This window comes from Sturnira hondurensis, unplaced genomic scaffold (genome assembly GCF_014824575.4).
Source record: "Sturnira hondurensis isolate 20B ecotype Veracruz unplaced genomic scaffold, ASM1482457v3 Scaffold0001020, whole genome shotgun sequence".
In the NCBI taxonomy this organism is placed as follows: Eukaryota; Metazoa; Chordata; class Mammalia; order Chiroptera; family Phyllostomidae; genus Sturnira; species Sturnira hondurensis.
In genome coordinates, this window is record NW_028073651.1 from 785,152 (window position 1) to 812,154 (window position 27,003).

A 27,003-nucleotide genomic window follows, 5' to 3' on the forward strand; every position below is an offset into this window, starting at 1 on the left:
TCCACCTCAGTGCACATCTTTATTTGTGGATGATATATATAAAAGAATAAACTTAAAAAAACACCCCAAACCAAACATCCTAATGGCTCTCCCAAAACAATGTGACCCCCTCCTCCCACCCCGATAAATAGAGACTTCCGTCTGTCAGCCCAGCCTTCCACCCCCATAACCCTCTCTGCTATAGACACTCTGGGTATATATTACTCTACTCGGCAATAGACATCTCCCGAAAATAGAACTCCAACCCTGCCACCTGACTCCACCCTGGCCCCACGTCTCTGGGACCCCCGCCAACCCACTTCAGACCACCCGCCACTGCAGTATGCTGGTGTCCTTGCCCCCTGTGCTCAGGGCCATGCTGTCATCCCACAAGAAGGCCACGTTTGTCACGTGGCTGCTGTGTCCGCCATATTTGTGGCTGAGGGCCTGTGATGGGGGAGAAAAAAAAGGAAGTGAAAGGTCAGAGGGAACAATGCCACTCCCTGTCTTCCCAAGCTGACCCACTTCTTTGCTGCTTCATAAACCCTTCCTCTGCCCTGGCTGGTGTAGCTCAGTGGATTGAGTGAGGGCCTGCGAACCAAAGGATCGAGGTTCGATTCCCAGTCAGGGCACATGCCTGGGTTGCAGGCCAGTTCCCAGCAGGGGATGCACAAGATGAAACCACACATTGATATTTCTCTCCCTCTCTCCTTCCTCTAAAGACAGATAAATAAAATTCTTAAAAAATAAATAAACCCTTCCTCTAAGAGCCCGGGCAGTGGAACTCAAGCCAATGACATTAAAAAAAAAAAAGCACGGGCTGGTGTGGTTCAGTGGGTTGAGCGCCTGGGAACTGAAAGGCTGCGGTTGGATTCTCAGGCAGGGCACATGCCTGGGTTTCCAGCCAGGTCCACAACTGGGGAAATGTGAGAGGCAACCGATCCATGTATCTCTCACACATTTCTCTGCCTCTCTCCCTCCCTTCTCCTCTCTGTAAAAGTAAGTAAATAAAGTCTTTAAAAAAAAAAGAAAAATGAGTGTGCACCTCAGGGAGGGTATGACAAAATATGATGCACCAACAAATGCAATGCCTGGAGCTTGACTCAAACAAACCAAGTGTAGCAGGCTATTTTGGGGAAGAATTGGGGAAATTTGAATTGCACGGTGGGTATTAGANTCTAAGAGCCCGGGCAGTGGAACTCAAGCCAATGACATTAAAAAAAAAAAGCACGGGCTGGTGTGGTTCAGTGGGTTGAGCGCCTGGGAACTGAAAGGCTGCGGTTGGATTCCCAGGCAGGGCACATGCCTGGGTTTCCAGCCAGGTCCCCAACTGGGGAAATGTGAGAGGCAACCGATCCATGTATCTCTCACACATTGATGTTTCTCTGCCTCTCTCCCTCCCTTCTCCTCTCTGTAAAAGTAAGTAAATAAAGTCTTTAAAAAAAAAAAGAAAAATGAGTGTGCACCTCAGGGAGGGTATGACAAAATATGATGCACCAACAAATGCAATGCCTGGAGCTTGACTCAAACAAACCAAGTGTAGCAGGCTATTTTGGGGAAGAATTGGGGAAATTTGAATTGCACGGTGGGTATTAGAACACAAAAAATTAATGTTAATTTGTGGAGTTTTGGATATGTAAGCATTATCTTTATTGTTGAGATCTAAATGTTAATTTGGGGAGCTAAAAGGTCCGCTGTGGGTTTTGTTTTAAGTACAAAGAGAGAAAAGAACAGAAGAGAGAAGAAAGAAGTATGCCCAATCTGGTCCTAGTTGAACACAGGTGATGAGTACAAGAGAGATCACAGCACTCTCCGATCTGGCTTTATGTATGCAAATTTTGTAATAAATGCTAAAACGAGTTTCACCTCTGTCTGAACCAGAGACTGGTAAAATTAACGTCCAAGTTTTTTTTTAAGATTGTATTTATTTATCTTTAGAGGGGAAGGGAAGGAGAGAGGGAGAGAAACATCAATGTATGGTTGCCTTTCGTGCGTCCCCTGCTGGGAGTGGGCCTGCAGGGAACTGGCCTGCAAACCAGGCATGTGCCCTGACTGAGAATCGAACCGCGATCGTCTGAGTGGCAGGCCCGCACTCAATCCACTGAGCTACACCAGCCAGGACTAACGTCCAGTTTTATGGTGGACACAGGTTATCTGCTGGTGGTCTGTGGACGAGCTGGATACACTCTCAGTGTTTTTAGAAAGACAGCTGCTTACATTTACAAATCGAAGGAATTCACATTAAAATTTGATTTCCAGCCTCTCTCAAGACCTTGCAAGTCTGGCACCAGGGGGTGTGGCTCAGTGGAGTGAGTGATGGCCTTCGAACTGCAGGATGGTAGGTTCGATTCCCAGGCAGGGCATTTGCCTAGATTCAAGGCCAGGTGTTCGGTGAGGGGCATGCGAGAGGCAACCGATTGATGTTTCTCTCCCTCTCTTTCTAAAAATCACTAGAACCTTAAAGTGGCTGCACTGAACCAGCTTCCCAAGGGAAGTGGGGCATAATAGGCCTCAGTCTCTCCCCGCCCCTCATTCAGTTATTCTCACTCCTTGTCTGACCCCCGTGGCCTTGGACTTTGTGCCCCTTGTCCTACTCGAGAATCACAGGTGCTGCAGATGCAAGAACCTTAGACCTGTGGCTACTTGGAACCACCCTGCCACTTAGAAAGGCAGCTGCGTGAGGCCAGTGACCCCATCTGGCTTGTTTTACTGCTGCATCCTCTGTTCACAGGCACAGGGCAGGTGCTCAGTGGATACTGAGTTAATAAGGATACAAGAATCAACTATCTCAGCCCCGGCTGGTGTGGATCAGTGGATTGAGTGCCGGCCTGAGAACCAAAGGATCGCTGGTTCAATTCCCAGTCAGGGCACATGCCTGGGTTGCAAGATGCTCACTTTAGACTCTGAAATTCATCCACCTTCAGGTAAAAAAGGCCCCTGGATCAAGCCCATGACCCTCCTCGCACAGATGGGGAAGTGGAGGCCCAGAGAGGGATAGAGGTGGAGGGATAGAGGTAGATTAGAGCTGCCTCAATCTTGCCCCCATTGCTGCTAAAGACCTCCACCCTGCCAGCACCCGCACCCCCCGGAGGGACTCACTCGAGGCTGACAGCAGGGGTAGCTAAACAGGTGGACTTTGCCAAAGTCGTCGGCTGAAGCCAGCAACTTCCCATCGTGGGAGCGGGCCACCGCGTTGATGTCAGTACCATCTGCTCCCTCGGACCAGATGCCTGTGGGCAAGACGGGAGGTGGTGGCGGAAAGATGTCAGGGACCCCCAAAGAGGAAGAGGTCCCTGCCCCCACCTGTTGCCTTCCTCTCACCCAGCCTGGCTCTAGCCAGGGACAGGAGTCGGCATCTTTTAGAAATGAGTATCACACTTTCTGCCCCGCTGCTCAAAGCCCTTTGTGGCTCCCCGGTGGCCTCAGGACAAAGCCCAGGCTTTTCACTATGACAACCCCGAGCCTTGCCTGGCCTGGTCCCCTCGCTGCTCCAGCCTCAGCCTCACCATTGCTCCCCTGGGGTTCCTCAATGATTTAGCCTTCTTGCATTTCTCCAAATGCCACGCTCTTGTCACCTCTGGGCTTCTGTACCAGAGGTGTGCCATCCATGGGAATGCCATGATTCCCTTTGCCTAGAGACCTCTTCACCGCGCTGGAATGTATCTAATCCTCCAGCCTGCATGTCCCCTCCTCCAGGAAGCCCAGCCTGAATCCCTTTGCAGGCCGAGGCCAGACACCACCTCCGGACTTCCTTGTCCCTGCACGGTCTACTTTGGGTTGTCCAGGGACAGGTCTGTCTCCCCCACCAAACTATAGGTGCCTTGGTCACAAGGCTGGGGCCACTGCAGTCACCGGTGTCCCAGCACTGACCGGCTCAGGGCTGGGCACGGAGGCGCTCAGGAAGTACGTGTTAACTGCATTCCTGCCTGGATAAAGAAGTGGCTGTGACATGGGCCGTATAATTCTCTCAGGACCGGGTGCCACCACCATCTGGTCTCATTTCATTAGAGTACCAGGGACCTCAGCAGTCACCCCACCCTGCCCCTTCCTTGTACACCAATACCACCCACACGGGTAAAAGAGCCAGGTTCCCTTTCTGCAGGTAACCGATGGAAAGAGGCTGTGAAAACTACCAGACAGGGTTATCTCTTGGGACGTCAGCGTTTAGCGAGAACTTCCGCATTCCAGAACTTACCGAACACCCCAAACCCGAGGACACAAGTAGCCGTGGCCCATTCCATGTTCCTCACGGAATCTGCACTGGTGATCTGCTTACACGTGGCCGGGTCCCCTGGGGCAGAAAGTGGGGCAGGGGTGCAGAGCTGAAAGAACTGTGGACTTGACGTCCTCCACTTCGCAGAGGACAGACACTGAAGTCCAAGATAGGAAGTGAGGGTCCCAGGGCTTATTATTCCATCTCTCCGGACCAGCCAGTGGGGCTGGATTCTGGGTCCTGACACCTCAAGACCTGAGCAGGGCCTTCTGCTTAGAAACGGGTACCCCACCCATTCAACCAGAAAGGGAGGACTTGGTGAAAAGTGGGGTCTAGTAGAGAGGAAATCAGAAGCCAGGAGCCCAACCAATCAGAACAGCCACTAAATACAGCAGTCAGGGGAGAGAAACTTGAAGAAGCCGGTGCCCCCCTCCCCGCCCAGAACTCAGGGAAGGCTATGCAGGCCACGCCACGCAAGTAAGGAGGCTGAAGGAGGAACGCCTTTGTGCCCCGGAGAACTCACAGTACAGAATCTCATAGTCCCCAGAGTTGGTGACAAAGCAGCTGCTGTCCTTGGCCCAATCCAGGTGGGTGATAAAACTGGAATGGCCCTGCGGGAGGGGAAGAGGTGGAGTTAGAGCTAGAGGGGGCGGGATTAAAAGAGGAGGGATGGAGAGCAAAATACAGAGGTACAGTGAGAACACGAAAGGGGCTCAGGAAAGGACACACAGGGCTTGGGGGCGGGGAGGCGGGGCCAGACTACCATGGGCGGGGCTAGACAAAAAGGGCTTAAAACACAAGGGGAGTTTAGAACATGTGGGCGGAGCTAGACACAGGAATGGGCTTCCAATGCCAAGGGGCTGCTGGGCTACACAGAGGGGGCTTAGAACGTGAGGGGCGGGGCTACAAGGGGCAGGCTTCGAATGCAGGGGCGGGGCTACACAAAGGGAGGGGCTTAGAACACAGGGTGGGGTAAATGTGTGGGCGGGACCAAGACTCCTTGAGGTGATCAGGGCAGAGTCAGGTGAATGTTGAAGCTGTGCTCCCTTGAGGTAGAAAATTGGTTAATTCTGCACCCCCCAGACGGGGGTGGCGGCACGGGCTGGGGCCACTGCCCACTCACCGAGCACTTGCCCAGGCGGCTGACCTTGCGGCCGCCCTGGTCCACCGTGTACACGTACACCAAGTTGTCGTGGGAGCCCACGGCCAGGTACGCCCCGTCTGGGGGAGGGGGAGGGGGCTATGAGGAGGCACCCAGGCTCAGCCCCATCCTCTCTCAGATTCAGCCCCCCCCACTGTCCCAGACTCCTCAGCAGTCCCAGGTCCCATCCCCACCACACAGGCTGCCCTCCTTCCCCCTGACGGGAACTCTGAGCCTCAGCTCCCACGTCCTGCCCCTTACCTGGGGAGAAGCTGACCACTGAGATCTGTTCATTGCCGTCTGTATGGATAGCCACCAGGTCATGGGTCTCCGTGTCCAGCAGCAGCCATCTTTAAGGAGAAGGCAAGGGAAGGGGGGAGGAGGGGTGAGCTGATCAGATAGGAGGGAGCAATCTGGGGTCTGAGGGAGGGGCTCTGGAAGAGATTTGGAGGAGAGGCTGACTCCAGAGGAATGTTGGGAGATGAAGATAAGTCTTGGTAAACAGTCCCCTGTGGGTTCCGGGGCAGTAGGGAATAAGGGGGAGGGTCAAGGGGCAGTTCAGGGGAGGGGAGAGCAGAGAAGCCCTCCCCAAACACCCAGTTCAGCTTTACCTGCCAGTCACCGTGCCCACAGCCAGGACAGAACCACTGGGGTGGAAGCCGGCAGAGCGGGCGGGGTCCTGGGGAGGGAGAGAAGAGCAGGACTCAGAGCTGGGGTCGCCACCCATCGGCCACTCCTCGGCCTCAGAGCTGACTCTCAGGCAGGCACAGAGGCTCTCCCTCCCCTCTGCTGCCCTCCTGGAGTCCACTGCCTCAGACACGCTGGACACCACTCCACTTTCCTTAACAAGCCAGCTCAGACACAAAACATCCCTCCTGTCCCTGCAAATTCTGAGTCCACCTTGACTCCTGTTCTGAAGTCCCACAGCTTCACTCATCCAAGATGAGGTACTTAAGTAATTTTCTAGAATAAGACTGTTGGGACAAAAGATATTTATATAGAGTTTTGATATACTGCCCTGGCTCGTGTAGCTCAGTGGATTGAGCGTCAGCCTGGGAACCAAAGGGTCACTGGTTCGATTCCCAGTCAGGGCACATGCCTGGGTTGCAGGTCAGGTCCCCAGTAGGGGGCGTGTCACAGGCAACCACACACTGATGTTTCTCTCCCTCTCTCCCTCCCTTCCACTCTCTCTAAGAATAAGTAAATAAAATCTTTAAAAAAAGAGTTTTGACATATAATACCAGTTTACTTTCCATAAAAGCATACCCACTTAGAGTAAATTCCCCTGTTTCCAGGATCATTATGAGCCCTTAGACTGGTCAGCTGGGAAGTAAGTTGGCCCATGGAATGCACTCAGTAAGCGTCAGCTATAATTACAATTCCGCTATGATGATGGGTGAGTGATTTGACCTTTCCGAGCCTGTTTGTCATCCTTGTGGAGCTGGAGGGGGTGAAGTTAAATAGATGACGTGTGTGTGAAGGGCTAAACCAGTTTCTCCAGGCAAGGTCAACAGACCCATCCCCCCAACAGGAATAACTGGAGGGAGTGCATTCCAAACTGCAGATTTCTGGCCCCCAATTCAGACTCCCTGAATCAATACTCTGTGGCTGGGACTTGGAATCCTGTGTTTTTAACAATTTCCACATGACTTTGGTGCCCTGGCAAGCGGGAGAACTGCTGTGTTCAGATGGGACCTGCCATATAGTAGCTGCTCAGTTAGGCAGCTGGGATGAGGATTATTATATATGCTCAGACAATGTCCAGGGCACCCCATCCCAGATTCATAGAAGTCCAAAGGACATCAAGCGTTCCAGGATCAGCGATAACCCTAGATTCCTGAAGCAAAGGCTTAACGAGTATTGGTATATGGGGGGATATAAAGGAACTGACCTTCCAGGGTCTCACACTGCACATGCAGGGGAGCTTAAAAACTGCACTGTCCAGAATCCCTTGCAGCTATGGTGCTGCTGTGATTTGGGTCCGATAACAGGTGGCACTTTTGTAGGTTCCAGTAGGCAAAAGGCAGAAGCCCCGCTTCTACCACTTCCACTGACCAGCGTGTTGTGCAAACAATGGCGTTTGCGCTGCCAAGAAGTAGTCGCCAGCTTTGAAAGGCAAGGGCACAGAGCATCCGTTTTTGTCCAGTTGGGTCACTCTAGGACAGGGGTGTCAAACTCACTTTCTCACCAGGGGCCACATCAGCCTCGCAGTTGCCTTCAAAGGGCCGAATGTCATTTTAGGACTGTATAAATGTAACTAGTCCTTAACAGTCAAGCAAGAGCTCGGTGCTGCCACCAGGTAGAAACGAGGTGGGAGGCCGGATTTGGCCCGAAAGCCTGGTGTTGGCCACCTGTGCTCTAGGACAACAGACCAACAGAACCTTCTGGAGTGATAGAGATTTGTACTTTCCAATATGGTAGCCACTAGCCACATGTTTGAAACATAGCTAGTGCCACCCAAAACTGAATTTTTAATACTATGTACATTTCAGTTTGAACTGGCACATGTGTTGGATAGTGTAGCTCTGAAGCCTATGCTCGCAGCGACCCCAGCTTCCGGGGTCCTGGACTGCAGCTCCCGCGATGGCGTTTTCCACCCCCAACTCAGTGGTTCCTCACTTCCCACCCTCCTGGCAGGGGCAGCGGCTCCCCCTGCAGGTCGGCTCTGCGGTTCCTTCCAGCCAAGGACCCTCCCCTCCAGCCCTTCCGGGCAAGTTTTTGAGGGTTTGGGTTTATAAGGGAGTACTGAATCCCCTCGGCTCAAACAGCCCGGGTGTGGTTTCCACCTGATGCCCTGACACAAAGCGCGTCCATTGGAACGGCGTGTGAGGTCCCTGCGCCCTTACCTCAATGGTCCTGCTCCAGACGGGCTGGTGGGACTCCACGCTCCACAGATGCACCAGCTTATCCTGCCCGCACGTCACGAACTGAGCCCGGCTGGGGTGTGCGGCCAGGCCCCACAGCTCCTCCACGTGGCCCTGGCAGGAATGACAGACGGCAGGTTTGAAACTGAAAATCCCGGCCCTTTCCCCACAAGCCTGATGCCAGAAGGAAGTGCTGGACAAGCCCAACAACACGCCTGCCCACAGGTAACCCAGAGAGACCATTTTTCCAGTGTGTCCAAAGGAAGCTGTGTTGGGGCAGACCCCGGCCAGTGTGTGGGGCTTGAGGCAAATATATCTCCCTCTTTGCTTTCCAGTTTCCACAGCGGGGGGACAAGAGCATGCTGGGTAGGAGCTGGGCTTTGGGAGCCAGCTGACACCCAGAAGGCTGTGGGATCCCAGGAACTCGACCTGCTGGGTCTGACCTCAACTCTCTGACAGTCGCCTGGGCAGGGGGCGTCGCCTTGGAGCCTCAGTTTGATCGTCTGTGAAATGGGGCTCATCACAGATAGCACTGGTGTGCCCGCTGAAACCGTGGGCGGGAAAAGCATGAGGCTGGTACAGAGTACTTACAAAGTGGAGGTGGCTACTGTTATTATTTACAACGCAGATTATTAACATATCATTAATTAACATTAGTCACATTGATCAGTAATGTAACTATAACTGGTATCAGTATAATAATGCTAATAACTAACTTAATTAATAATGTAGTCAATCATGCAAAATATTGATAATATTATCAGAGGTCTCCAAGGTCTCTTCTGAGGACACCTAGAAAATCCCTCCGGCCCTTGTTTTTCTTAGAGCTGGGTGGGGGGGTGGGTATCAAAATGCAGGCGCACAGACTGCAGTTAGCCTGTCTGAGGGAAAACTGCATGGGGCGGGGAAGGAAGGGGGCCAATCTGGACAAGACTCTATGCATTGACTCGGTGCCAGGACTCACTCTCCTTGCTGTTTATGGGCTGGCTCCCCAAATCACCGCAAAACCCCGTGAGGTCAGCTCTGTTATCCTCAAGTTCCACAGAGGCACAGAGAGGTTGCTCACTTGCTTCCTGTCACACAGCTAATGAGCCATGGGGCTACGATTAGATCCCAGACTGTCATACTCCAGAATTCATACTCCTCACGACCACACCGTACCACCTTGCAGAAGGTGGGACTGTCACCCACAGGTGGGGGGGCAGGTTTTGGCACACCAGGAGGGAGTGGTCATTTGAGCTGCAAATAGAAAAACAGGCAGACTCCAGAGGGTCCTCCAAAATCCCTGAACCTGGAGACCTGGGAGGTACGTGGCCCAAGGTAGGTGACAACCTGCCATGCATGGCACTTCCAACAGAAAAGGACACCAGCCAGATCAGAAGAGGAGGGACAGTACAGGTGGAGCAGGGGCCTGAGGACCCCCTGCCATGCTGGCAGTCTCACTGTTGGTTGCTGGACCTCGGGGAGTTCTGGGAGGGGCCCCAGGCCAGGGGTGGGGCTGTGGAACAGGAGCAGGTAACTGGTGTTTCCCAGGCCAGAGGAAAAAAGATGGGGCAGGGAGGTGAGGAAGAACTGGAAAGGGAGCAGATGGTGGGGCAGGGATGGGGGCAGGTGCAGAAGAAAGCTCACCTGCACGAGCAGCGAGAAGCCTGTGTGGACAGAGCCCTGCAGAATGGAGTTGCGGGTGGTCCCCACATACAGCGTGTCCCCCCGGCCCTCGGCCACGGTGCGCACGGGGCCAAAGTCCTCAGGAACCTGGTGGGCAAAAGCAGAGGAGGCAGGCAGGTGAGTGTAGGGCCCCACACAGGGGTGGGGCTGGGAGGGACAGGCTGTGGAGAGGAGGGTCTAGCATTAGGAGCCCGAGTCGGGTGGGGCAGCCTCCTTACCTCCACCTCCTGCAGCTTGCTGTAGTCCGAACCCCAGAGGACCACCCGCCGATCGCGGCCGCCTCCGGACACCAGCGTCCCGTCCCGCAGGGCGCAGAGCCCAAACACGCCGCCATCGTGGGCGCCGGCCACCACGTGTGTGATGCGGTTGCCACCTTCAGGAAGGCCGAGGGCAGGGGTCAGCATGGGGAAGCTTCCCCTGTAATGGCCCCTGAAAGCACCTCAAACTCAACACTATATCCAGTCATTCACCCACCTTGCCTTCTATCCACCCCTCCATCCACCCACCTGTCTGTTCAAATCCCTGTCATCCATCTGATGAGCCATCTGAACTAAGGTCTTCCTAACCACCCACCACTCACCATCCAGTCACCTGCTCACTTACCTACTGGTCTGTCCCTCAGCCACTCACGCACCAGTCCATCCTTCCTTCCCACCATCCTCCCATCCACCAGTCAACCCACCTCTCACCATTCATCCACCCTGTGTTTCACCCAAGTCCCCATCACAATCAATCCATCCTTATAGCCAAACCTCCACCCGTTGCCATCTACCCATTCGCCCATCTATCCACTCATCTGTCGATCTAACTGTCCATTTATTCATTTGTTAACCCATTTAATCAACAATTATTTAAGTAACCTTTACTCCGGGCTTCGCCATGGGTTAGGACAATCGACTCATTTATTCATTCAGTAATGAACCCACTTCCTAGAACAATTCACTCTTCGTATCATACTAACTGACTGGCTTATTCATTCATTCATTCATTCATCACTTTACAGCTTCACTGCTCGGGAAAGACCTATTTATTCATTAACACAGCTATCCATTATGGGCACAGCCATTCAGTTTTAGTTGTCTGTTCACCAAAGCATCCACTATTAAAGAGAACAGCGCATTAATGTACTCAGTTCTTCCATTCACTTACTCATGCTTTCATTCATTGACTAGAGCCACGCCTTCATTCCCTCACTCCCTATTCATTCATTCATTGCTCTGGGAGAAACCACCTCTCCATCTACCCATCTGCGCGCCCACAGTGGGGTGAACCCATTCATTGACAGCTCCGACCTGACCCTTAGCGTGGGATTTGCCGAGGACAAGGGTGGGGAACAAGTAAAAATTTCATGGAGGCGGGATGTCAGAGTCGAGTCGAGCCTTGATGGGAGTGTTGGAGTTGAGTAAGCAAGGGTTTAGCCTGTTTTACCAGACACTCCCCACAAGCAGAGTCAGAGGAAGGGAAACACAGCCAAGGGGGTTAGGGAGGGGGTTTTGGGCTGGGGCCCAAACAGGTGGGGTACACTGACCTTTTCCCCAGACGTAGAGGTTCCCCCCAGAGTCCCCGGTGACCACATCGCCACCCTCCAAAAAGGTCACACACAGTATGTACTTCGGTTTCTCGTGTTTCTAAGACGGGGGGAAACGGGGAAGGTGTCAGGAGGCTGCTAAAACTGGGTGGCCGCCCAGAGTTCAGATGCCGCCGTCCAGGAATGTCTGGTCCAGGGGACACCTTCTGGGCTTCTGCCCGAGGCCCTGCATGGCGCATCCCCATCTCCAGCCCACCTGCCTGGAGTGCTCACCTTGCCCAGTTTCTAACCACATGTCTCTTTCCCATCCCCAGGTGCTTCCTGCCCATTCTCCCCTCCCTGACTTCTGTTCCCCTCTGTCCTTGGCTTCCCCTGCTCTTCCTCTTGGATTCTCCCCTCTCTGACCCTGACCCTCCCTCCCCACCTCTGTCTGTACGTCCCTCTCCAGCCCCATCCCACCCTCTTCTCAGCATCTGTTTCATCTCCAGGGTCTCTCTTTTGGGGGTGAAGCCCCAACTCCCACCAAAGGCAGGGGAGCCCTGTCAGAAGCGCCCCGGGATCTTCTCTCTGAGGGGGGCCTTCTGCTTCGCACTCAGTTTCTCTCGCTGCTTGTTTCTCTCTGCCAGCCAGTCTCTGGCCTCTCTGGGTTTGCCCATAAAATCCACAACCCCCGCAGCACGCATTTCCTGAGCAAGTACTATCTGCTAGGAGTTGCTAAACTCTTCACCCCACTGAATCCTCACACCATGAGAGTTGAGGAGGACCATCCCTGCGGGATGGATGAAGACACTGAGGCCCCGGCAGGCAACGGCTGCGTGATCTGCGGCCCCAGGGACCCTCTGGAGTGTCCTGCTGTCTGCCTGGGTGTCCCTGCCTGCCTCTTTCAGGCCCAGCCTGCCCTCCCACCCCCAGCTCTCACCTCAAAGAGGCCCTGCCGCTTGCTCAGGCTGCCCGCTTCCAGGCTCCAGAAGTAGATGTGGGATTTCCCGCAGGTGATGAGGGCGGTGGGGTCCGTCGGGTGGAAGGTGGCCACCAGCACAGCCTCGTTGGAGCACTTCGGGGAATGCGGAGATCTCAGTGAGGTCCTCCCAGCCACCTGCCCTAGACAGCTGTGCGGGTTGTGCATGGCACACGCAACCTGTCTGTCTCTTTCCAATCCCGGCAAACGGAAGTGCAGGAGACAGGGCCCTCATTTCGAACATGGCAGCAAGACACTCGCAGAGCCCTGTTCTGCATCCGTGCTAAGCACTCAATGTTCAACCCCATCGCTCCTTAGGAGGAAGGGCTCCTTAGTGCCCTCCTCCCCGAGTTACAGATAGAGAAGTGAGGCTCAGAGAGGTGAAGCCACTGGCCTAAGGCCACACAGCCAGGTAAGCACCACGGTCAGAGTCAGCTCACAGGGGTCTGACTCCAGAACCCAGCCTTTCAACTGTTTCTCCTCCCTCAAACCCAGGTCTCCTTCCCTGAGGCCAGAGCGGGGGGGCGGGGGGAACCTCAGGCAAGTTCTCCCCTCTACCATGCCTTGGGTTCTTCATCTGCAAAACAGGCCCCTGCCCAGGGATGGAGTCAAGGTCAGTCCTGGCCATCGCGGGGCTGTACAGTGAGCAGCAAACCCTCCAATAGCGCCCAGTCCATGCACCCCATATCCCAACTTCAAAGCCAAAGCCCTATAAGGAAGATGCTCCTATTATCCCCATTTTACAGATGAGGCAACTGAGGCTCAGAGAGGGTAAGCCCAAAGTCACACAGCCAGCAAAGCCAGGACTTGAACGTGAGTCTATCTGACACCTAACCATTGAGATCCAGCCAGTCCCACTGAGGCACCCCAAGGGTCAGATGGGATGAGAAGGGGCACCCACCTTGCTGTCCACCACCTTGGCCTCCTTGGCCCAGTCCCACACGGAAAGCACGCGGTCATTGGATTCGTCCACTGCACAGAGCAGGTTGCCGCCATTCTAGGAGACAGGGGCCAGGTGGGTCAGGACGCCCCCTCCCCCATACCTTGCCTGCTGGGGCATTTGCCACTCAGGCCTGTTTTCAGATTTCCAAGGGCTCTGGCCCATGGCACCAGAAGCACAGGAAAATCCACTCCCCATCTGGCAGCCATGCACACATTTAAAAGACTTTTATAGCCCTGGCTGGTGTAGCTCATTGGATTGGGCACGGGCCTGTGAAGCAAAAGGTCGCCAGTTCGATTCCCGGTCAGGGCACATGTCTGGGTTGCAGGCCAGGACCCCAGTAGGGGACACACGAGAGACAACCACACATTGATGTTCCTCCCCCTCTCTTCCTCCTTCCCTTCCCCTCTGAAAATAAATAAATGAACAGATAGATAGATAAATAAATAAAACCCCTTAAAAAAAGAGACTTTTATAATTTCCCTTTTGGAATGCCTGGTCCCTGAGAAGTTGACACGTCCCCTCAGCTGCGCTTCCCACCATTGTCACGCAACCTGGCGCTCTTACTGAGACTAGCTCATCTCCGTTTTCCTGTGGACCACCTTAAACGTCTATTTATTAACCAATTAATAAAGCTGGCAAAGTGTTTTTTCATACCTTTAGTTAAGCATGGAATGATTTTGCTTTTGCAGGGTTTACACACACACACACACTTTGGCCACAAAACAGCTTTTTTCCTCCCAGTCCAGGGCCTCTTAATTACCTGTGGGAGGACCGGTTGTTTTCCACTCCCCAATCCATTGCAGACCAACACTTTGGTGATGATAAAAATGTAAAATACGGTTTAAAAAACACCCACTGTACTTGGATGTGTGGAAATGTCAAACAGCTCTCCAAATTCCTAAAGGCTTACTCGCGATTCCTTCACGTATCTTGCCCGGTGCTACTGACGCCCATTAGGTACCACGAGTCCCACCGCCCTGGGCTGAAAGCACCCAAAGGATAAGGACACTCAGAGGGCTAAGGGATCTACAAGGGGTCCCTGAGGACTTTGGGGCAATCAGGACCTACGGGTCCCCCTCATAATGGCTAAGAGAGCAGGCCTGTGAAGTCACAGAGACGTGCGCCCTGCCCGGAGCCTGGGTGTGGCCTACACCTGTGACGTCACAATAGGGGCGTGCACCCATCCCAAAGGGGTGGGTGGGAAGCCGCTATGCTGGTTCCTGATTCTGGAGGTAAGGGGTCGGAGCAGGACTTACCGATTTGGAGAAGCCCACACAGCACACAGCTCTGTCAAACACCCCCAGGCCCAGCACGTGTAAGGTGGAGAGGGAAACTGAGTCCCAGATGCGCACGTGGGGAGGCAGTGGCTGCAAGACAGGGACAGGCCTGTTACCTGGGGGACCGAGCTGCCGGCACCTCTCCTAAGACCCGGCTCCAGTCTCCTGGTCCCACCCTCTTTACTCTGTTACCTTCCCTTCCTTAGTGGTGCCAGCCACCTGTCCAGTGGCAATGGTGACCATATCAGGGTGGACAGCCAGGCTGAGGAGAGGACAGATGGACAGGGCTCAGTGGGAGCAAGGGGACCCAGGACCCCTCCCACAGCATGGCACGGTCATGATGGCTGGTTCCACAAGTTGGTTGACTGACTCAGTCTATAAACATTTATTTCGTCTTTTAGCAATAAAGGGGTACCCAGACAGTACACCAGCTCAGAAGCAACACTTAGGTCTGGGGTCTCTAATTCAAGTCCCCCTAGGCCTGTACCCCCCAGGCTAGGAGAGGGCACCCACTTCAGGGGCTGCCACCTCCTGGTCCCACGCATGGTGGGATTGTCTGAGGTACCAGCTAGAAGTTTTCAAAAGAAGTGGAAAATCCAGGCATTTGGGTGAATTCACCGACGTTTGAAATAGCCTGCAGGTCAGTGCAGGCCTGGCCCTGTCCCACCCCCAATCCTGTCCTACGGGGGACCTTGCTCCGGGCCCCCTTCCAGGCCTCACCATTTGATGTCATCGTTGTGCCCCAGGTAGTGCCGCTGCCTCTGCTCCTCCACGCTGTACAGCACAGCCACCGAGGCCACGAAGTACACGATCTCCCCCGTGGGCAGCAGGTAAAGGTTGGCACGGCAGTCTCGGCCGCGGTAGCCGTAGCTGGAGATGCCCGGGGCTGGTCAAGGAGCCTGTGCGGCAATGCCCATGCTGACTGACTACTCGACTCAATGAGGCACCTGGAGACAGGTGTTCTTGCTTCCAAGCTTACCCCCATGGGGGCCCAAATGACGGTGCCAGGGGGCGGGGCCAGGCACCCAAAATTGTGTCCACCAAAATATGAATCCCCAGCACCTATGAATGGGACCCTAACTGGAAAAGGAGATTAGTAATTGAGGATCTTAAAATGAGATCATCTGGATTATCGGGGTGAGCCCTAAATCCTATAACAAGTGTCCTTATAACACACAGAGGGAAGACTCAGACCAGGGGTGGAAAAGGCCATGTGAAGAAAGAGACTGGAGCCCTGGCCAAGTAGCTCAGTTGCTTAGAGCATTGTCCCTGTACACCAAAAGGTTGAGGGTTTCATTCCCGGTCAGGGCACATACCCAGGTTGCGGGTTTGATCCCCCGTTGGGGCACGTGCAGGAGGCAATCATTCAATGTTTCTCCCTCTTCCTGTCTCTAAAATTAATGAAAACATATCTGTGGGTGAAGATTTAAAGAGAGAGATTGGAGTGTTATAGCTACAAGCAAAAGAACTCCCGGGGTTGTCACAGCCACCAGCAGCGAGGAGACAGACATGGAGCAAATTCTCCCCAGAGCCTCAGGAAAAAGCGTGGCCCTGCTGACACGCTGACTTGGGATTTGCCTCCAGAACTCTTGCGAGATTTTTCTGTTGGTTTTAGCCACCAAGTTTGCGGGAATTTATTAGTGCAGCCCCGAGAAGCCACTATGACCTCCGGCCCACTCCCCTGCCCCAGAGAGATGCTGTTAAAGCCATTAACACTAACTCAGCTCACATCCCTCCTCTTCTCAGAAGCTTCCCAAGGGTGCCATCTCACTCGGAGTCAAAGTCAAAGCCCTTACAAAAGCCCAGGCACGAGGACAACCCAACCCGTTGATCTGGGCCCTGCCTCCTCATCCCCGCTCAGCTCCAGGGGCAGGGGCCACCTCCCTGTTCGCACCTGCTCTGCACCTGCTGTTCGCGCCCCCTGGAGTCCTCCTCCCCTCCATCTTGCCATGGCTCCCTCGCTTCCCTCAGCTCTCTGCTCCTCGGTCGGCTCCTCTGAGAGGCCTTCCGGCCCACGCTGTCTGAAATTGCACACTCATGCCTTCTCACTGCCGCCGCCGTCCCCTTCCCCTTCCTATGTCTGCAGAACTCTCATCAGCACCCCACGTGCTATCTAACTCCGCCCTCTCTCCTCTGCCAGCGTCTACTGCAGGAGCGCAGGGCTGTTTGTCCCGTGTTCGCCGCGTGCTCCCTCGTGCCCAGATCAGGGCCTGATACACAGCTGACACACCGGGGGCGGGCAAAAGTAGGTTAATAAGAATTAATAATTAGTTAATACATAATAATACAGGAATGAATCGTTTTGCATATTCACAACTATCGATCTATGTCTGCCCACCCCTGCACGAATATCTGCTGAAGGAATGACTGACTGACTGTCCCCTGTCCAGAACCTTCTNTCCCTCGTGCCCAGATCAGGGCCTGATACACAGCTGACACACCGGGGCGGGCAAAAGTAGGTTAATAAGAATTAATAATTAGTTAATACATAATAATACAGGAATGAATCGTTTTGCATATTCACAACTATCGATCTATGTCTGCCCACCCCTGCACGAATATCTGCTGAAGGAATGACTGACTGACTGTCCCCTGTCCAGAACCTTCTGTGGCTCCCCAGTACTCCTGGGAGAAAGCCCAAGCTCCTCCTCCTGGCCCACTTGGCCCTTCCCTGGCTCTACTGCTCTCCTTTGCTCTCTGTTTTTGGAATTTCTCAAAATGCCAAGATCAGTACCACCACCCCAGGCCTTGGCGCTAACTTTTCCTTTGCCCAGTTCATTATCTTCTTTTATTTATTTATTTATTTTCCAAGAAAGGGAGGGAGAAGGAGAGGGAAAGAAACACCAATGTGTGATTGCCCCTCGCGCGCCCCCTGCAGGGGACCTGGCCCGAAACCTGGGTGTGTGCCCTGACTGGAAATCGAACAAGCCACCTTTTGGTTCACAGGCTGGTGCTCAATCCACTGAGCCACACCAGCCAGGGCCCTCTACCTAGTACATTCTACTTGCCAACCTTCTTAGCTGTCACCTCCTCAGCTCTCTCCTCTGGCTTACTACCTGAACTGGGCTTACACCACTCAGTAATTATCTGGTTTACCTGTTAGCTGTCCCTACTCCCCCATGAGTCTGAGTTCCATGGTGGGCCACTCAGGGCCGTTTAGTTCACTCCCATAACTCCCCCTCTGAGAAGCCCTCCCCGACCCCCAGACTGGGGCAGCTGCCCTCTCCAGATTACCCCAGGCCAGTTTTGTCCATTCTAAGCTGTCAAAGGAGTCTGCCCCCACACTGGACTGTGAGCCCAGGACGACAAGCAGACACTGTCATAGTGACTACTGGGTCCCCCGCCCTGGGCCCTGAAGATGTTCAGAAGAGACTTATTGAATGAATGTCAACAGGAGTAGGCCGGCCCCGCAGAAGCTGTGCCACCCTGCAGTCACTCCTGAGAGGGGAAACGAGACCCTCACTGCCGTCTGCCATCTCGGCTGCCTCTCCTCGGACGCCATCAAACCCACCCTGGCATGAAAGCTTGGTATTCCTTGCTTCCTTTATTTTCGGCTGCCTTCAGGACACTCCGAGCTCCAATATCCCCACCTCCTCCGTAACAGAAACCAAGGCCAAGAGAAGACAGGCACTGGGTCCCAAGGCTACCGAGCCCAAGACCCTGTGGGCTTTTGGGAAAAACTTCCCGGTCCAGAGTCAGTTCTTGACTCAGATCTGCTCTGACTCCCAGGACAGGGCTCAGTCCTCTTTCTCAACCTCAGTTTCCTCATCTGGGAAATGGGGGTAATAATTTCCAATCTGCAGGCCTCAGAGAACTCCCACTGGTTATAAAAATGCATTCTCAGTCCTACAGGAGAGAAGGATCATATTATTCAACATATTTACACATCGAAGAACTTAGAATAGTGCCTGGCACACAGTAAGTGCTTAATAGTTATTTTATCAATCCCTGTTTCTGGCGTACATATCACGGCTCAGCACCTCTACACACTGTTTCACAGCCCTACGAATCTGAGGTCATGAAACCCATTTTCCAGAGGAAGTAACTGAAGCACAGAGAGGCAAGGTGACTTGTCCAAGATCACACAGCCAGCCAGAGGCTAGTCTAGGGTTTTAACCCATTTCTGCCGGGCTCCAAACACAGGATTCTTAACCATCACTAATTTCTTCTGTTTCTCAAGTACACCAAGCTCACTCTGGCCAGAGCCCTCATACCTGCTGGGGCCTCTGGAACATTCTAGTTCTTCTCATGCCAGCTCCTAATTGTTCCAGTCACAGCCCAAATGCCCCCTCCTCAGAGAAACCCAGTTACTCCCTTCTCCTGAGCTCAGGTTGCAGTATTCCCAGCATTTACTGCTGGCTGAAATCATCTGGATTATCTACCCAGCACCTTCTATGTTATATCATCTGTGTCCCCACCAGCTTTAAAAGGTGAACTCCGGGAACCAGCTTGCAAACAGAAGAGAATCTGACATATGGAAGGCACCCAGCAAACACTGGCTGTTTTAATGAGTCATAAAAGGTCATTTCAGTTAACCAGCCTTCCTGTGCTCTCTAGGGTCATCCCGACCCCTCATGCCCCAGGGGTCTGAGAAGTCCCATCTCCGGGACAGAGATGCTTCCATGTGCCAGAGCCCCACACCACAAGGACTTTGATGGGTTGTGGGGGCGGGGAGACAGGGATGAAAGCAAAAGGATACACCCAGTCCAGCTTGAGTCTGCCGGAAGGCAGCTCGGAGCGCGCGTCCAGGCTGTAGGTGGGCGCCAGCTCGTCCGGGATCAGCATGGGCACCGGCCTGCCCCTCAGGAACATTTTCACGGAGCCTTCCTCTGCTAGGAAACCCCAGAGGTCAGACGCTGACACCAGCCCCCATCCCTATTTCCTCTCCCATCTAGGCTCTACTCTAAAAATAAATAAATAAATAAAGGTGGGGAAACTGAGGCCAGAGAGGCAAAAGCCTAGCAGCCGGGTCCCCTGGCCTTCGGCTCCTGGCCTCTCATCCCAGCAAGCCCCCAAACAAGCCCCTCCCCCTTCCCCCACTCACCCATGCTGAAGATGACTTCTTTGGTTTTGCTGTCAGGACAGAACAAGGGGGAGAGAAAGGACCCTAATTAGAGGGGCAGGTCTGAAAAGGGGAGACACCACTCCTCCACCCCACTGCCCCCACCCCCGGAGGTCTCTGATGAATAATGGGGGCCGCGTAAGGAGCGGAGCACTGCCTCTCTGCAGGCCGTGTGCTTTGCTCGGTTGATCTTGCAGAGCCTAAGACACAGGCCCAGAGAGGCAGTGATCGCCAAAGATCACACAGCACGAAGTGGCGGGGGCTCGATCCTGGAAGAGGGGAGTCACCAGGGGCCCGCCCTCCCTCCTAAACAGCACGGCTTTCCCAACGCTCCCCACCCCCACAGCGCCCCAAACTTCAAGCAGTAAGGAAAGCAGTGAAGGTTTAGGGGAAGGGGCGTGTCCCCATGTTCCCTCCTTCGGCGAAAAGGGATGATGCTCCCGGGCCTGGGTCCCTGGCGATGAGGTAGACCTGGGATCCTGGCCTCGGGAGCCCGGATAGGAGGGGGTCTGCGAGGGTCTCACCCAGCTCCAAAGCTACTCATGGCGGCGGCTGGCGGAGCTTCGGGACCGGGGGTGGAGCCGTGACCGGCCCCGCCGCTTCCGGCCCTGGGAGGTGCCCGCGCCGCCGCGCCCTGCCCCGCCCTCCGTGGCCGACCCCGGGAACTGGCGGGTCACACTGGGTCTCAGGTCCCGGGCTGTGGGGTTCTGATACCGGGCTCTTTTACGGAGGTGGGGAAGAGTGTTGTTTGAGAACGTACACTCGGGGGCGTGTCTGCCTGAATCCAGACCCCAGCCCTGCCCCTTCCTGGCACTGTGTGCAAGTTGCCCAGCCTCTGCCTCGATTTCCTTGTTTTTAAAATAGGGATAATAAGAGTTCCTACTTTCCAGGGTGGTTGAGAGAATTAAATTGGTTAATTCGTGTAAAGCCTGGAGTACTGCCCGTACAGGGCTATGTACGTGTTTGCTACTGTTTGAATGGGGTTGAAATGTGTGGATTTAACCCTGGTCCTGCCTTACTCAGGCTCCTAGACTCTGGCCACTCCCATACGTCACGGACTCCGCCCGGTTGTCGGTATGGCTCCGCCTCTGGGAGATGGCCACACTTAACATTTCATCATACCCACTTGACAGACCCAGCCGCAAAGTTGACTGTCACTTGACAATTGACTGCTCCCTCCACCCTCGTCCCCGCATTCTGACTACGACCGCTGACACGTGATCCCTCCTTCTCCAAAGATTTGATCTCGCCCACCTACGGCCACGCCCATTTCTGCCTGGCCCCGCCCGGCTCCTCGCGTCTGGCACGCCCCCACATGGCCGCAGCTCCAGTGACCCCTGCCCCAGGTTCTGCTTCAGTGCAGGTTTACATTCTGGTCACGCCCTCAAATTCCAATCACGCCCTTCCTCTGAATACCTCCTTCCCTGCCGAAACTCCCCCGAGGTTTCTGCCCTTGGTCCCACCCCTGAGACTCAAGGGGAACTTTCCTTTACAATAATTAGCTAAGCCCACAAACCTGGCTCCTCACTGACCTGTCCTTTGGCTCACCCACGAGACCCTAAATGTCCAGGCCTCCTACATTCTAATCCAGCCTCTTAAGATTTTGGCCACGCCCCTTAATGTTGGCTCCGCCTTTTGGCTTCAGGCCTTCCTCTTAGACCTCACTATCTCAAGATCCGTGCCTCCAGACTTCCGGGACTCTTCCGCCTATTCTGAACTTGATGACCTCGCTCTAAGTTACCACCTCGTGGCCTGGGGCATCACCCTAAATTCCCCATCGTTTCCGATGCTTATCCGAGGTCTTGGACCCACGGAGTCTGGGGCATGACTCCGCCCTCCACACTTACCCTTCCTTTTTGGCGCTACAATTGCTGCTAGAGGATGTGGTGCGGCTGCGGGGATCCTCGCGGCGCACCGAGGCGAGGCGCTCCGGTGACAAGTAGCGGCGGGAACTGCGAAGAGAGATCAAACAGAGTTAGGAGGGGAGTCTGCAAGGACAGCAGGCGACTGAAGGGCATGAGAACCTCTCGGCACCTTTCACTGCTGGAATTCGGGCACAAGAGTCCGTCCGTCTCCATGCAAACTGTCTCTGTTTCCCACAAGGTCTTGGAGGAGGCTGGGGCTGGGGATCCCAGCTTCAATGCCTTACCTGCGCCCGGAGTTCGCCTCCTTCTTGGGGGAGGATGGGGAGGTGGCATAGCCGCCCACGCGTCGCGGGGGCCCTGAGCCATTGAGGGGCGTTCTAGTGGGAAGGCCTTTCAAGAGCTGACACACTGGAGAGATGGAGTTAGAGAAGAGAAGCAGGTGAGTGTAACGCCCGAGTTCCGGCCCTCCCCATCCCATCCCTCCGGTTCTAGCGAAGATACCCGAAGCTGTGGTGCCCAGACGCGGAGGCGCCCGGCCCTTGGGGGTACCCCGCGCGCGCAGCGCAGCGCCCTGCTCTTCGCATGCCCGTAGGCGTCGCAGCGCGTCGGCCAGCGCCGCCTTTAGGACCGCCAGCTCGTCTTCCTGCAGCTGCAGCCGCTGCTCCAGCGCCGACACGCGGTCGTCCACCTCCATGCCGCTCGTGCCCGACAAATTGTCATCTGGAACACAGGGGAGAGCTGGCTGTAGGGACCACCGGGAACTCCAGCGCCCCAATTGTCCCTCCAGCCTTCCCGCGTCTAAGCCGGGGCCAGCCACGCCCCTTCCTCTCTCACAACTGGGGGCTGGGGACGCTTGGAGATGGGCCGAAAAGAGGGCTCCGAGGGGGAAGGAAATCCCCCGCGGCTCTCCTTGCCTTCACACTCTTCTTTGCTCAGCACCCTGGAGGTGTGACCTTAGGGAAGTCCCTTCCTCTCTTCTAAGAGTCTTCGAATCAAGAGCCTCACGACTCTGGTTTTAAGATTCTATGACTAAGATGCTAAATATTTATGTGTGATAGCAACATTTTAAAGATGATATCAATTTATTCCTAGTGACACAAATATTTTAGAATTGATCTCTGATGACTCTCAATACTTATCGCGGGTACTAAAGTTACCCCTCTGTTTCTAAGATTTTTCCAAGCCGAAAAGGTCATGCCTGGTCCCTCCTCTCCCCATTCTCTCCCCACCAACGGGTTCGACCCTAGAGTCTGCCGCAAGGACAGAGTTCCTGCGGCCCCTGGCGGCAGACAGGAGGGTTGCAGGTAGCGCATCGCAGACCCAGGAGACCCAAAGAAGGGAGATGCGGGGAACAGTCACGCAAACTCTCTTCTTCGGTCGGAGCTTCTCTCCTCTCTTGTCTTTCTTTATTTCGCTTCTGTACTCCCAGCCCCTGATAGGTCTTTCCCTCTCCTTCCAGCCCTTGGACGCAGCCAAATAACTCCTTCATCGCCCCTCCCGCCCATTTCCCCGAAACGGACGGGAGTGGGGGAGCGGAGCACCGAAGTGGTTCCCCCTTCCCCGTTCTCCCCAGACCGCTCATACCCAGACTCATTGCTGGCAACAACCGAGGAAGCCCTGGCTGCCGGCCTAGTGAATTTAAAGGTGGTAGCGTTAACAGGGACAGGGCGTGGAGGTCGCACCGGCCACCCCGCAGCGGTAGGCTGCCCCGCCCGTCCGCTGGACTCCGCAGTGCAGCGGTCGGTCCCACCCCTCCCTCCCGCGCTGCCCAATCGCTGGCTGGGCCTCGCCCTCCTTGCCCCCCCACCCAGCGCCTCTGGTCCTGTGCTTGGACCTGCAAAGGTGGGGGCCTCCCAAGGTCGGAAGGAGATAGCTGTCAGAGCCTGGAACTCAAGAGAAGAGAACTCGGGGTCCGCTGGCATCACATATCCAAAGGAGTGAAACTAAGGACGGAGGTTTGAAAGAACGTGCAGAAACTCTCCAAAGACCACAAGCCAATAGGTGAGGGGCAGGCGGGCCCAATCACATCGTTGCATCGAGCCCCCTCTTACCTGCCATGAATAATACTACCCAAAACATGAGATGTGCTACAGCCGGCTTACATGTGGCAGGCGCTATTCAAGCAAAGACGCTTCGTAGCATGTGCCATTTTTATGGTACCTAATGCTCCCAGCAATCTGGTGGTGGTACTGTTATACCCATTTTAGGAGAAGAGGGGAGGAAGGGGACTGAGGCCCAGAGAGTCGAAGTTACTTGACACACAGCCTCTCGGCAGCGGAAAAGGTACCGGACCCAGGCCTAAGCACCCTGTCATCTTGCCCCTCAGAGGGATGAGAAGGGCAAAAGGAACAAACGCGCTGGTCCCCTGCCGTCCCGTGGTCCCTGGCACAGGGGGTTGTGAGCCTCTAAACTGGAAGAGGGTCACTTCTCAGGGCCTTCTGAGTGGAATGGAAGGGGTTTCCCCTTCGCCCTTCAGCCCCTACCCAGAGAAGCCAGCAGCATTCTAGGGCCTTAGCCTGCCTGCCCCCTTCACCCTCCCACCCCCATGATTTAAGTTCTCTGATCTCTGTAGACCATTCCCCCACTTTCACCCAGAGACCAGCCCCCACTTCCCGTGTCTCCTCCCATCTCCCCTCTCCTCTGCCTCCAGCCGCCCTCATCTGGGCCTGCCATCCGCGATGGTCCTCCTGGTATCCTATTCATTTATCTAGGGAGAAGTGCGTCCTAATGGATGGGAGGCGCGGGGCCTAAGGATTTAGGGGGTGGGGGGTTAGCAGAGGCAAAGTCCTCCCGTCCCTACCGCGCCCCACGCCCAGTCCACAAGCCAACACCAAATCCCACCCTCCCCCTAATCTGTCTGTCCGTCTGCCAGGGAGAAGCGGGGAGGGTCCCAGGGGATGGAGAAGGGGTTGGGAGAGCAGAGTTCCAGACCTCCAGGCCTTCTCCTCTTCAACACCCCTGGGGAGAGGAGGAGGAGGGTGGGAGCGGGCGGGGGACTGGGATCAGAGCTTTGGGGATCAGGGACCTTGCTCTGGGGGTCAGGGTCCTTCTGGGGGAGAAATGGAGATCTTCAGCAAGGGGTGAGGATGGGGACTTGGAAGCAGGAGGTTGGGGCAGGAGGAGATGGGTCCAGCCCTGGGGAGGGTCAGGGTCGGAAGTGTGCAGGGGTCTCACCATTGCAGTATTGAAGCAGCGAGGACGTGTCGTAGAGGCCACAGAAGGCCGGGCCTCGCTCCGCCATCGCCCCGCCACAGCCACCGCCGGCACCCCCGGCCCCAGACCGGGCCCGGTCCCCCCCCCAGGCCCTGCCTCCCGTTGCCATAGCAACACCCTCCGTTCCAGCATCCCCAGCTCTGCCCGCCTGGCATCAGGCGCCCGGCGCCGGGCCTGGCACCGGGGTCATCTCTCAGAATGCTCGAAAAGGGGGAGTAAGGACACCCCCTGCAAGGCGACCCCCCCCACCCCAACACAATCTTCGGGCCGGGATTGGTTGGGCTGAGATTCCCCGGTACAGTCTGATCCCGCCCACAATCGCTGCGAATTCTCTCTAGACCCCCGCCTTTCCTGTTCAGGACCAATGAGAGCCTGTCGCGCAGGCCCCTCGACCAATAGGAACACAGGAAGGTTGGAAGGGGCAGGGCCCTCTCTGCTTTGCAGCCTTAAGCTTAGCCCGGATTCGGAGAGGAAGAGGAGGAGGAAGACACTCCCAAATCCCCAAAGCGTTCTCCCCAATATTTTACTGGATTTCTCGAAAGCTCCCTTGCAAGACTAGAACCCGACCCTAGTATCTTAAATCCACCCCGATATCCACTAGCTCCGCCCTGGAACTCATTCCAGCTCAGTTCCTAGAGTCCTTGTTTATTAGATCTAGACCCGCCCTCAGGGGTCTTAACTCCACCCCCAAGATCCTGGGGGAGCCAGCATTCTGTTCCCGCGCCCAGAGCCTTTGGCACCAACCCTTAATCAACCGGGAGCCATAACACTTCGCCCAGAGCCCTCGACCCGGTCTTCTTACAGGATTACCTCAGTCCGCAGAGCTTCGGCCCCTCCCGCAAGTCCGTTCCTCCTTGCACTTTCATATCAGCCGCCCCTTAGTTCCTCCCCTTGCAGCCCGCATCTCCCACAACTTCATTATCCAGTCCGGGTTTTGACACAGGTCCAGCTCTGACGCCAGGCCGGCTGGTGGTGTCAGTCGCAGCCAGCCGCGAGGTTGGGGAGAGAGGGGTGGGTAGAATACCTGACATTGGATCTAAAGAATAATGGACCAAAATCCCCAGTTGAGGGTCAGCACCTAGACACGACCCATGTTTTGTAGGGAGGGGACGAGAGCCCAAAGTGGGACTAGATTTGCCTCTGGAAACACAGGTAGACCCTGGAAGCACAGAGCCTTGGAACCAGATTGATCTGGGTTTGATTCCCGCGGCCACTTTCTCTTTGTGACTTGAGAGTCAGTTTCCAAGTCTGGAAAGCAGGAGCTCCTATGGAGCCCACCTCTTTCATTCATTTAAAAATGTTCACTGAGCCCTGGCTGGTGTAGCTCAGTGGACTGAGCGCAGGCCTGTGAAGCAAAGGAAGGATCGCGGTTCGATTCCCAGTCAGGGCACATGCTTGGGTTGCAGGCCAGTTCCCAGTGGGGGACACATGAGAGGCAACCACACATTGATACTTCTCTTCCTCTCTCCTTCCCTTCCCCTCTCTCTGAAAATAAATAAATAAAATATTAAAAAAAATAAAAATAGAGCCCTGGCTGGTGTGGCTCAGTGGATTGAGCGCAGGCCTGTGAACCACACGATCGTGGTTCGATTCCCGGCCGGGGATCGGGGCACACGCCTGGGTTGCAGGCCAGTTTCCAGCAGGGGACTCACAAAAGGCAACCATACATTGATATTTCTCTCCTCTCCTTCCCTCTAAAGATAAATAAATAAATAAAATCTTTAAAAAAAAATCTTTTAAATAGAAATGTTCACCGAGCCCTGGCTGGTGTGGCTAAGTGCATTGAGTGAGGGCCTGTGAAGCAAAGGGTCGCTGGTTCGATTTCCAGTCAGGGCACATGCCTGGGTTGCAGGCCAGGTCCCCAGTCAGGGGCGCATGAGAGGCAACCGCACACTGATGTTTGTTTCTCTTCTACCCTTTCTCCTTCCCTTCCCCTCTCTCTAAAAATAAATAAATAAAATATTTAAAAAATATTGACATTCAAAAAATGTTGACTGAGTGCCTACCTTGTGCCAAGCTCTGTCCTCTGTCCTGGAATTTCAGAAGTAACCTGGTCTCCTGGATCTTTCAGTTTGCGGAGGAGGTAAGCCACCACACTCGAAACGAACAAGAAATGATAGCTAACATTTATTGAGCATCTGCTTTGTGCCAAGCACTCAGATATCTTCCCCAAGAGCTTTCTTTTCTTTAAAAAATTAAAATTTATTGATTTTTAGAGAGAAACAGTTTGTCATTCCTTGTATGCATGCTCTCACTGACTGACTCCTGTGTGAGTCCCGACCGGGGACTGGA

At 54.7% G+C, this 27,003-nt stretch overlaps 1 protein-coding gene across 1 annotated transcript; it reads right to left on the minus strand.

The window, feature by feature from the left end:
• Positions 1–24,888, minus strand: EML2 (EMAP like 2). The gene is given in 23 exon segments (XM_037058766.1): positions 1–426; positions 3,079–3,209; positions 4,175–4,270; positions 4,716–4,803; positions 5,316–5,413; positions 5,595–5,683; positions 5,945–6,012; positions 8,180–8,311; positions 9,827–9,952; positions 10,084–10,238; positions 11,394–11,493; positions 12,313–12,447; positions 13,253–13,348; positions 14,551–14,661; positions 14,764–14,833; positions 15,292–15,441; positions 19,271–19,400; positions 19,616–19,644; positions 21,481–21,585; positions 21,783–21,906; positions 22,000–22,218; positions 24,673–24,795; positions 24,798–24,888. Coding segments are annotated over 23 exon segments (2,547 nt in total). The 5' UTR covers positions 24,844–24,888; the 3' UTR covers positions 1–300.
• Between the last annotated feature and the right edge of the window lie 2,115 nt (positions 24,889–27,003).